This window comes from Varanus komodoensis, unplaced genomic scaffold (genome assembly GCF_004798865.1).
Source record: "Varanus komodoensis strain SLA01 unplaced genomic scaffold, ASM479886v1 scaffold42, whole genome shotgun sequence".
Classification (NCBI taxonomy): domain Eukaryota; kingdom Metazoa; phylum Chordata; class Lepidosauria; order Squamata; family Varanidae; genus Varanus; species Varanus komodoensis.
In genome coordinates this window covers 3,833,614-3,845,745 of record NW_025335972.1, presented here as the reverse complement: position 1 = coordinate 3,845,745, position 12,132 = coordinate 3,833,614, and the positions used below count along the sequence as shown (strand labels likewise).

General features: G+C 49.3%; 1 protein-coding gene across 2 annotated transcripts; it reads right to left on the bottom strand.

The window, feature by feature from the left end:
• Positions 1-3,476: 3,476 nt before the first annotated feature.
• LOC123030095 (P2Y purinoceptor 11-like) lies at positions 3,477-11,736 on the bottom strand. 2 transcript variants are annotated; one of them, XM_044443706.1, is made up of 3 exons: positions 11,258-11,736; positions 10,745-11,123; positions 3,477-4,816 (listed from the first exon to the last, which is right to left on the bottom strand). In XM_044443706.1, coding segments are annotated over exons 2-3 (993 nt in total). In that variant the 5' UTR covers positions 10,747-11,123; positions 11,258-11,736; the 3' UTR covers positions 3,477-3,825. The 2 variants fall into 2 exon arrangements, with proteins under 2 accessions (XP_044299641.1, XP_044299642.1); XM_044443707.1 differs by lacking the exon at positions 10,745-11,123.
• Between the last annotated feature and the right edge of the window lie 396 nt (positions 11,737-12,132).

Genomic DNA, 12,132 nt, shown 5'->3' with positions numbered 1-12,132 from the left:
TCAGTTCAAGTTGGCTGGCTCCTCTGGCCAGCCCCACGGAGACGCAGGGTCACTCGGGCTCTGCAAAGCAATGGAGAAGGTGCGAGCCCCATGAAAGGGGCAGGCAGCCCAGAGCGTGACGCATTCCACAAACAGCTGAGACTATACAAGGGCCAAGTGAGAGAGTGCGGGCTTTTTCTTCCTAAAATGTCCAAGCCTCCCAAAAGCTCCCTGTCCTATCTGTGTCTCCTTCTGTCCTAGTCCAGATGTGCCCTGCCCCTGCCATCTGGAAAGTGCCCCATAAACCCTGCGGCCCTGAAGCATGGAGTCACTTCCACTGGGAGTTGTGTCGCCCTCCATGCTGTTTGAATTGGGAGTGTCATTTGGCTGCCGTCACGGGGCCCCTGCATGCCGGCGGGTGGACAGCTTCTTTGCTCTTGGCAGATCTCGGCATCTTCCTTCACGTCCAAGCACAGCTCAGTTTACCAGCCTAATGACTGCATCTGTGCTTTTCCAGTCCTGCAGGGCTGACTGGGCCACCCTCCCTTAGTAACTTCCGGCAACAAAGCTTGTGAGAGCGGGACACAATGAGGAGAGCGAGTTGGCACAGGGAAGACTTTTTTTCCCAGTGGGAGGTGTAATGTCTATGCTACCTTATAGCACAAAGATCTCTCTACACCAGTGAAGAACACACATTTTTCCTGCTGACCAAAAGCAAGGTTGCATAGGGTTCTCCACACAACAGGGTTGAATATATAAAATAAACCTCCGGCAAGAAGGTCAACGTTTGTAAAGATAAGCCTGAAGTCAGATGCTTCGGCACCAACTGTTCTAAAAGGAAGTGTAGGTCAAGATAACTGAATCATAACTGAATGTTTCCGGCTGATTGGTTGCCCTTTTCAATGGGTGTGCCCTGCTTTTATTAACATTTCCTTCTATGAGGTTTTCTGTTCCTTATTGTTACAAAAAATCAATGTATAAAATTTGCTGTGCATGATGACTGTGGCGGCCGGTCCCAACAGGAGATGGGCTTGCTCTACATGGTTTGTGTGCACCTATAGTAAAGACCCCTTTAATATCTAAAAAACAACTTGTTGGTGTTGCCTGTCTCTCTGACATCAGACAACAAACAAGAGGGACTCCTTTTGTGCGCAACACCAGTAGCTCTCCAGATGTTTTGGACTTCAACGCCCAACATTCCTGACCACTGGCCTTGCTGGCAGGGGCTTCTGTGAGGTGATCCTTTAAGCCTCAAATGGGCTGCATTACTGGCATGTTCACCAAGTTGTGTTTAACATGTCCCTCGTAAGACTGTCAGGAACTAGGTTTCACCCTGCTCTCTTTCAAAACAACCAACCATTCTTTGGCAAAAGCTCTTTATTCTCCAGAGCATATCCAGCAAACTATAGCCAGCAAAGAAAGCATCTCTGAGCCTGCACAGAGTGGTTTGTTGAACCCATACTACAAACTACTTTCAAGGATCCCTCCTTTTGAGTAACCCTGGCCCCCACCCATCTGGGAGTGCCCTTCTGGAGCTGGGCAAGCCCCTGGCTGCATGCAGCCCCTCCCATTAGCTAGCTCGTTCCTCCCTCCCAATGCTGCATCACAGGGTCCAGGATCATACCAAGCGCTTGTGGTTCCTCTCCTCTCATGTGGCAACAGCTGACCCACAAAAAACCTAACCTTAACTTAGAGCAGCACCTCTCATTCCGACTAAGCAGCAGGTGCCTGCCTACTCAGAATACAAGTGACGGGTGACCCGCCTGTGCCAGGAATGCCTGCTGGAGGGTCTCCTGGGACGTGCAACGGCAGAGCTGTCACTTTGAGAAAGCAGATGCTGCTCTTCCATGACTGCACCCAAGTCTGGAATCTCCTGCACAGGGAGATCTGCCTGGATGTTCTCTGCAGGTCTTCTGCTGCCATGGAAGAATTTTTCCCTTTAGCTTTTGTGTTGTTGATGGTGTGAGCGAGCTCTGGCTGATGAGGTTTTCTTAGCATTCCTAGGGTTTATTTTTTCCTTTCTTATGTTGCACCATTTCTTCTCTCAAGTAATCATGTTTCCTATTATTGTAGTTTGATTTTGTGTGCATGTGCGTGCACGCACGTGTGCTCTTCTTCCAAGTGAGAAGCAATATGTGAATATTGTTAATAATGTGTAATATGGCTGGGGACATTGCTTGCATGTTTTGTGTATGTATGTGATTTGCACAGACAGTGGGGATGATCTGTGGCCCATACTGAGCCAGGAGAGGGCATTAATTAAGTCAGTGTGCTGTTTCACAGAAAACTCCCCATTTGGACTTCAGTCGAAGCCACACACTCCTCCTTCCTTCTAAGGGATGAATTCCCCCTTCCTCTGGGTCCCACTCTTGAGAAGCCCCAGGGACTGCCCAGGAGGGGCCCAGTGGCTCCTCTAGTGGCGTGCAGTCATCTGCAGTCACAACCTCTGTGTCTGATTATGGTTGAGGCCACTGCCCTGGCACTCTTCATTGATTTATTAGTGTTCATTTATTAAAAGCTGTTTTAATCCCAGCCTATCAAAAAGTCTCAGGACGGTAGCACAATACGAAAGCATCTGAGGAATCTTCCTCCAGGTAGGACATGACATTTGGGCCACAGCTGAGGCGACTGCTGCTGAAGACACCGACGAAATGGCAATGCCACCAGAATAACCTCTCAACAGTACCACCGGCTTTGCCACCGGGAGCAGTGGAGGAGGCAGAGCTGCCAGGGCGCCGTTGTGTTTGTCAGCAGGAGCAGGCAGTGCATGCTGTGCTGAGCTCTCTTGAGGCTGCCAGTCCAAACTGCTTCCCTCCTGAGTGGGGTGGGACTTGAGAGTTTTCTGCAATCATGCCTGTGCCATCTCTGAGATCTGGACTGTGTGTAGCGGGGGGGGGGTGGAATGGGGGGATGCTCTGAACCCTTTGCAAGCCACAAAACAGAGCCGCATGCAGCCCGTGAGCCTCTGTTTGGCCACCTCTGGTATAGAGGGAGGTTTTGGCGTCAAGAAGTGGTGGGCAGGGAAAAGAGCAGATGCTCCCTTCTGGCCATTTCTCTTCTCCATTTCAACTTTCTGTTCTCTCAAACCTGGACTTTTGTATTTTCAAAAACCAATTGGAGCCTTGTCATGCAACGTTGCATCTAACAAAAGCTTCCTCTACGTTTACTAATTACAACATGAACTTGAATTTAAAACAGTCTGTACATCACACCAACCCATACAGACCACAGGGAGCCTGTCATCTAAGGAATACGGGGTGCCGAGGGCTGGTCTCGCCTGAACAAAAGACAAAACAGAATCTGAGTTTTGTCTCGAGAGTACGTCTTGTGATGCAGTCACAACCCTGCCATTCTTCAGAGGACTTCTCAGGTCGATACCTCACAGATAATGCGAGATAATTGATGTTTTAGTTATTTGTTTCAATTTTATACCACCCAATAGTTGAAGCTATCTGGACAGTTAACAAAGTTAAAAAAACAACAAAAAAGGCATCAGACAATAGGACAATAAAACCACAGCGATTGCAACCAAATCTGCACAGAGGTATAGCAGCAGCACGTGATTATAATATAAAAACTAAAGTACAAAAAAAAGCAGTTGAAATACAGGGAAAGGTTTTCACCTGGTGCCAAAAAGAATAAAGAGTAGCTTGGTGATGTTGCCAAGATGGGCTTAGGAACTGTCAGTGGCTAGAAGCTAAGTGTGAGTCAAATGAAAGCAACTTTCATCCATCTTAAGACACAGGTCTCATATCCTGTCCCAACTCCCATCATTACAAAGCCTCACCACATAGTAGCAGATGGATTGTCAGTGAACAGCCAGGTCTGCCAGAGCAAAAGACAACTTCAGCCCTGGACCTTGCAGTCCGAAGAAAGGCGCATTTTCACTTCCACGTTCTCTTCTTGCATACTTCTCTGCTGTTGAAAACATCTGCCACAGTATTCTTGCATGCTGTTAGCCAGGGCAGCATAGAACATTGGATGGACACAAATGTGAAAGTTGACCAGGATCTTGGCCATCTGGTACAAGTCATAGATAGTCTTATCATCGTGATTCCGCATGCGGCGGTTGAGGTTCATGTTACGTAAGACATGGAAGGGCAGGTAGAAAATTGCATAGAGGACCACCACCATGGAAACCAGTGTTTTCACTTTCCTTTTCTCCTCCGGTCTGATGTTAGGATTGCGGACGACTGTGCAGGTGATGGCCACACAGGAGAAGCTGGTCAGGAAGAACGGCAACCCACACCCAAAAGCTGCGAGAAACAAGCTGTAAGGGAAGTACTGGAATAGGACTTCATCTCGGGCACTTCCTAGACATTCCATTGTACCCTTCTGCTTTTCACGCAGGCTGGAAAAGTGGAAAACAGGGGCTGAGATGCCCACCACCAGCAACCACACCACCCCACTAAAAAGCTTGGCATGTCGGGGTTTGATGTGGGCGTGGGCAAAGAAGGGGTAGACAATGGCGACATAGCGATTCAGGCTGATGCAGGCCACGAAGAAGGTGCTGCCATAAAGGTTGCAAAAGAAGAGATACCGGTCCAGCAAACAGAAAACCAAGCCAAACTTCCAGTCCTTGGGTGGGTGATGATAGAACGCCAAGGGCAGCAAGGAAAAAGCATAAAGCAGGTCACTGATGGCCAGATTGAAGGCGTAGATGATGCCAGTATGCCAGGGTCTTTCCCGCACCACAAAGCGGTAGATGGCAAGGCCATTCCCAGCAATGGCCAGGATAGACTGAATAATCGGGAGGAACCATATCGCTGCCTGGATGTTTTCCAAGCTTTCGCTGACGTTTCTGACAGGGGACCCTTCCTGCCCCATTGGAACAGTCCTGGGGAAGCAAAAACAATGAGATTAGAACCATCTAGGACATTATTTGGTAAAAAAGGCACTTGGCAGTGATACAATACAGCTAGGAAGTTCCCATAAAGGCCTAATTTCAGAATTAATGTTAAATGAGCCTGAAAAAAAATGCTCCCCTCCCCACAGACAGAATGAAACACAGGCTAAACCACAGGAATGGAGCCCCTTTTGGCCTGAGGGCCAAATTCCACTTTTGAAAAAGCTTGGGGAGCACATTCAAGTGGTGAGTGGGGCTGCAGGCAAAAGGGGCAGAGCCGAAATATCCAAAATACCTGAATGCTCTTACTGCCAGTCGCTAAGCGGTGTGGGGCCGTGTGGTCACTAATGCCATAGGAGAGGCGTTTGAAACTTCTGGGATGGGGGCAAAGGCAGACAAAAGGCCACAAAGGACTCAGCAGTTGGGGAAGAAAGTACGGCCATATGGGAAAACGCGAGCGGGGGCAGACCGTGATCCCAGCAGGGTCACACGCAGTCCCTGTGCCTGAGATTCTGCCCCGCTGCGCCAAGCAAGCATCGGCATGTCTTGTGTGCTTTTGGACCATTGTCACAGGCTGCATCCCACAGAGAGAGCACACCATTCTTTCCTACAACACAAGCCACAAACCACATCCCAGACCTGTTTTCGTCATAGTGCCTACCCACTCAAAACAGATGTAGCCTTCTGCTGCTAAGCAGACATTCAGGTTAACGGGGAGGTCATAATCTCTACAGATCTCTTGGCCACATGGGCCATTCTTGGGACGGGAGGAGAGTCACAGCAGGACCAAACCCCGTCAGCAGACAGTGTGCGCGACCACCTCAGCAAGGGCGAATGGAAGCTGTGGGTGCGTGTGCCGTGCAGTCACTGTACTGAGAGCCCGAAGGCTTTGCCCACAACTTCCCGCACCCCTTGAGTCGAACTCTGTCAGACTCGCTGACTGCATTGTGTATGTTCACCCAAACCTGTCCTTCTACAGGAGCTATTTGCTCTTCTGTCAAGATGCGAATCTTTTGTTCTTGGATGGAGACACACTTAGTTGCCCTTTTTCATGCAGCATGACAAACACCCGCACACTATCTGACCCCAGCCAACAGCAGCAAAAGAAGGAAAGCCTGACCAAGGCCCACTTCACCCATCCTGCCCCATTTGGGACTCAGCTGGTGAGCCATCCAAACCATTCATCTGACATGTCATTTTTCCATTGAGTAAGATCACTGGCTTTCTTAGCATGCACAATGGCATCATTTGCTTGTGCAGCAGCTACTTCATCCATTGAATTCATGTGCATGCAGCACTCAGATGTAATTGCTGCACATGCACCAACACACCCTTCGCTGTTAGGAGGCTATCTAAAGCCTGGCAGCTGAGATGGTCATGTATGTGTGCATGTATGTATTGAGCCTGGGCTATCTTAACAATGGCTTTCCCCAGCCCAGTTAACACTTGCTCTTGCTTATCTGCCACGGCTTCAGTGAGCCACTGCAGTCTCATCACATATCTCCTGGGGCAACCAGTGCAAACCCCAGGCAGCTAGCCAGCTCTGCTGCACCCTGTGAACTTTCCTGTAGTGAGTGATCCTCATAATTCCCTGCTAGCATTTCTTTTGCTTTAGCCTGGTCTGCCTGGAGAAATTGAGTGAAGGGTTTGCATTCCAAGCACCAACCACGCCAAGTGGCAGGAGCCCCACCATCCAGCAGGCAGAACCCTATAAGCTCTTTCGCCACAAACCATGTGGTGCCCATCAAGAGACCCCACCCTTTGTTTGAACTCAGGGTGAAACAGTGACCTCCATGAGGGATGGGGAAACCTGCTTGGCACTCTTTGTTTGGGACACGCCACCTATGGAAAAGAGCTTCTTTTGCTGTTACCAAGGAAGCATCCCCACACTGTGTGGTTGAGTCCTCTGCCTATGCACCCTGCCTCATCCATGGGAGTTGTTAGTTTGATTATATTCTCAAGGGATATGGGTGAACAGGCTGCACTGGAAGCCAGTTTCCTAGCTGCTTAGAGGGATTTATAGTAATGCATTCTCTGCTCCTTGCTTTTATCAAACTCTCTGCACCACTCCCTTCGTACTTCAGTCACTGAAAAAATAGTTGTAGAGTTTGGTGTGTTTTTCCTGGGAACCCCAAGTGAGGTTCCATATGTTTTGAGCCATATGGATTGTGAAAATGAGATCAATGGGATCCCTTGCTTGACCATTTGGGGCACATGGGTGCATATCCAACTGTAATTCTGATTGTTGAGGCTGGACATGCACTGGACTTGCACATCCAGGTTATTTGAATATGCATGGCTTAGAAAGGGAAGTATTATGACAGGGAACAAGTAAGCTAAGACACAAGCGGGCCTGCCAATCTTTTGGTCCCCTGGTGTTGGTTAACCCAACAAACCAGGGAACTAGCAGTAATACTGCAAGTGTGAGAACATTTGGACTGCTAAAATGAGTTAAGCTCATTGAGCTAGAGGGTGGAGTTTAGCTTCTCTTCCCAGGCACTGTTCAAGATTTCATTTTCACGAACTTCTCTTAAGGACTTGGGATGTGCTGTCTACCTCATGCAGTTGCCTGTTCCTGGGGCAAGTCTTGAAGCGAGCCCTGGTGATCTAAGGGGTGAATGGTCCAGCTTCTTGGGCTGCTTCCAGTCAAAGCTGCTAGCAGGTGCCCCTGTGGCTCAGCAGGCCCAGCTGGCCCTCTTGCAGTGAGTGATGCAGATCTAGGTGCTGTTTCCTTGAACTTCTACTGTGGTTAGGATTCAGTGTGCCTTGTGAGGACTTGTCCTTTCCTGGATTCCACGGGATGCCCCCTTTTGGTGGCTTTTTGGTAGGGGATAGTTATTAGGACCATTGGGACACAATGTTATTTTCTTGCCCAGAGGGCTTTAAGGCCTGGTGTTATTCTTTCTACAGCTTCCTGGCTTGGGGGATAGCTGGGAACTGGAGGAGGGATGCTCCGGGCTCCAGTCTGATTTCTGCACTGAGCATCCTCCCCACATCATTTTTTCAGTGTAGCCCATAAGCTGCACCCTTGCAAGGACAGTGTATTGGCAATGATTGTGGCACCCTGGCAGCAAGTTTATCTTCCTCTGGAGTAAAGACTAGGTAAGGGCTCTGGGAACAAGAACTGTAGCATGTTCTGGCCGGCAGAGAATGGTGCAGTTTAACTTACTGAGAGCAATGTCTAATAAGCTTGTTTGCATTGTGGGGATAGCTAAGGCAGGTTGTAAAAGGGTGATGTCCTCAGGGAGGCCTCAAGGGGTCCTGACAGTGGCCAGCTGGCAGGAACGCCGCCTGAGCCCGGTGGTCGACAGAGGAACATCAAGTGATGCATGGGGGATACAGTACGTAGTTCCACGTCTCTTAAAAATCAACTGCGTACTTTTCATGGGACTTTGGAGGGATTATTGAGGGCACACAGGACAGGTAAATTCCACTTATCAGGGTCCATTAGCCATTCATCTTCCTGGGCCCAGGCTTTGTCAGGACTGCGTGGAGCAAAGCATTGGGTTACTATGTCATCATCGTCACTGAGTTGGAATCAGGGAACAGCCACTGGGTGGCCTCCAAGGAGGCACAGGGACCCTCGCGGTTCCAGCGTCCTCTCTGGCCACAATGATAACTCTCTCCTTGTGGTTGCTGGTGGTGTGCAACATGCTTGAGACTACTCTGATTCTGACTCAACTGTTTGGCATTAGGACCAGTGCGTTTCATAAATGATCTGGAATTAGGAGCAAGTTGTGAAGTGACCAAGTTTGCTGATGGCACTGCACTTTTTAGGGTGATTATAACCAAAAGGGGTTGTGAGGAGCTCCAAAGGGATCTCTCCAAGCTGGGAGAATGGGCACCAAAAAGGCAAGTGTAGAGTAATGCATGTTGGAGCAAAAACGCACAGTTTCACAGAAACATAGAAACAGAGTGAATCAGAAGGGCCTCCTGGGCCATCCAGTCTGACCCCTGGCTCTAGCCAGCTCCACTCATGACATCTACCATGTGCATGTCTAGCCTGTCCTTGAACACCCTCTCTGATGGGGCCTCAACCACCTCCCGTGGAAGCCCATTTCACACCCCCAGGGTCCTAACTGTCAGGAAGTGCTTCCTGGCATCCAAATGGAACCTTGGCTCCCTGAGCTTGGATCTGTCCTGCCCTCTTCTGCAGGGGAAAACCAGTCTCTACCCACCTCTGTGTGACACCCCATCATGTACCTTTATGTCACTAACAGTTTCCTCCAGGCTGAAGAGACCCAGTTCCCTCAGTCTCGCCTCATACGGCATCCCCTGCAAACCAGCCACCAACCTTGTGGCCCTACGCTGCACTGACTCCAACCTGGCTATATCTTTCTGTAATGAGAGGCCCAGAACTGAACACAATTTCAAGTATACATTGCTGGGACTTGAGTTAGCAGTGATTAAACAAGAAAGGGATCCTGGGTTAGCAGTGGACAGTTAGATGAAAATATCAGCCCAGTGCTCTGAAAAAGGAAAACTCCATGCTAGGCATAATTAGGAATGGAATAGAAATTAGAACTGCCGAAATCTTACTTCCCTTATACAAAACTTTATTGCTACCACACTTGGAATAGTCTGTTCAGTTCTGATCACCTTACTTGCAAAAGGTCAGAGAAGGGCAACAAAAATGATCAGGGGGCTGGAATAGCCCCCCGAGGAGCAGCAGCTGCTGCACATGGTATGATTCTGCTTAGAAAAAGGGCAAACAAGGGGAGACATGGCAGAGGTGCGTAAAATAATGCATAATGTGGAGAAAGTACGGGGAGACACTTTTCTCCCTCTCCTGTAACAAACATTCCATGAAGCTGATGATAGGAGTTTTAAGCGAGATACAAGGAAGTACTTCTTCACACAATGCAGTTAAACTATGGAATTTGCTACCACAGAAAGTGGAGGACAGCCAATATGGGTGGCTTTCAAAGGGGACTGGACAGATTCATGAGGGAGGAGGCTGTCAGTTGCGGGCCATGTGCTCACCCCTTTTACCAGAGGTGGCCTGCCCACATGCACCAGTTGCAGAGGAGTTGGGCAGTTTGAGGACTTGCATCCATCCTGCTCATGGGATCCTGTGATTTACCATCATGTGTACTGAGTGCTGAACTACATAGACCATGGGACATCAAACTAAGACCTGGGGGCCAGATCCGGCCCACCATGCCCATTTGGACCCGCCGCGCCTACGCCCATGCATGCACCCCCCACCACCCACCTCGCCCCATGCGCAGGGAGGCAGCAGTTTGCTCGGAGAAAACAATCTCCAAGCAAGCAAGCCGCTGCCCGCCCGTGCCTTGCCTTGCCTTGCCACGTGCCCCACCCCCACCTCAGCACATGCGCCTGCCCGCACGCCCCCCTTCGCCCCCTCACCGGCCCATGTGCACCGCCAGCACCACCTTTCCGGCCCGCGGCCAGCACCGGCATCTTTCAACTGGCCCCCTGGTGGAAAAGTTTGAGGACCCCTGGCCTAGACCCTTGGTCTGATCCAGCATGGCTTTTCTTATGTTCTTAACTTTCAGCATGCCCAGAGCATCAGGCTGGTGAAACTTGGTTTAAATAGTGGGCCAGTGGATACAGTAAATAACTTCTCTTCCTCTTTTTCCAGCTTTTATCTGTGGCTTCCACCAAACATACAATGTTCCTCATGCTTGCTCTCACACAGGTGTGGGTGACTGGAACAAGCTCTGCCATTCCCTTACAGTCCTTCCTTACCTCCCTGAGCTCTTTGCAAAAGATGTCCCCTCCATACTTCAGATACCAGGCTTGACATGAGAAGACACACAGATGGAACAAGATATAGAAAGATGTGCATGCATCTTATGTAGCCAGGAGGAAAGGAAGGGTGGTGCTTTTAATTGCAGATGCAGAAATGCAATGCACTAACTTTGCTACTAAAAAAAGTTGCCCCATAGTACTTACATCCAGTGTCCAAGTCTTCTTTTGTCGTAGAGCTGAAAGTGGAGTATTCTTGTTGCTGTAGCAGCTGCAAAGTCCCTACTGGACTGAAATAGTGCGATGCCCTGCCATGTGGGGAACTTCAGAAGTTAAAAAATAAAGCTTGGAGGAAAGCTGGCTTGCACCACCTCTTATGCTTCTTAGCGTGCAAATTCAGACTTTTCGGAAGTCAGTGCTTAGCCCTTGCACTTTATTCAGCCATGGTGAAACATGGTGAAGCCCATGGGAGGGGTGATTGCAATCCACGTGATCAGAAGAAAAAAAGAGCAAAGAACTTCCCAGGGAGGGCGAGCGGGACCAGAGGTGAGCTGCCAACATCCTATTGAGGAACGGGGAGCTCCAGCTGCAATTAAGGGGTGAAAGTGCTACCAGTTAGGATTTTATTAGCAAGATCTGCAACCGCAAGTCCAGCTTTAAAACTTTCTTGAAGAACTCTCAATTGAAACAGAGATGGAAGTAAACTGCTGCAGAACCTACCTTGAGTAGTAAAAACCTGATCATACTGAAGGAACGTCTAGCTGCTTCATTCCTCACATCATCACAGCCCTGGACCCGAGGCAGGTGCCTGGGGCTAATAGCGAGGGCAGATGGCAGCTTCCTGTCCTGCTGCTGCCAAAACTCCAAACTACATCCACCACAAAGGGACAAAGTTGGCAACCTAGTTTTGAGCCTTTCCGCCCCCACCCTGCACTACTCCCACGGCCAGCACTTAAGCAATGTCCCTGCAGACTCAACTGGCATGTAAGAAGTGCGCATTGGGGTGTCACAGACAGTTGCTGCAGCAAAAGGGGAAGCACATTTTGCCCTTGACCACATCCTCCATCTAGTCAGCAGAGAGATCAGCTCTGGTGCAATGGAATGGGGTGGGGTGGGGTGGGGGTAAGAGGAGTCAGGTCACACCACAGACTCAGTGCTGCTTGTAGAGCCTTTGCCATGTCTCGTTCTGCAACCTTGGCATGCCACAGCTTCGTTGGAAGGGCAGCACAGGAACAGAGCGCAGGGTGGAAAGTTCAGCTTGCCCACTCGCGTTTTTATAATATTCTACCCCTTCGTGTTGCAAAGCACACCAAAACACATCAGAATAATGGTTACTGACCGCTTGGGTTTTGCTGAAGCAATTTTTTATCCTTTTTTTTAAAGCAGGAAAAAAGTTATAATGGAAAGAGTACGGAAGGCACAAGCCTATGTAGAAAAAGTCCTACAATTCCCAGTATTCTGAAATGAATAGGGCTGGTTGGGGAATACTGCAAGTCGTAGTTTTTCCTGTCTAAAGGTGTACAGAGTGGCACCCTCAGTTTACTTGAATCATGTAAATTATACAACTTGCTGAAATGTGAAGGTACAATCCAGTC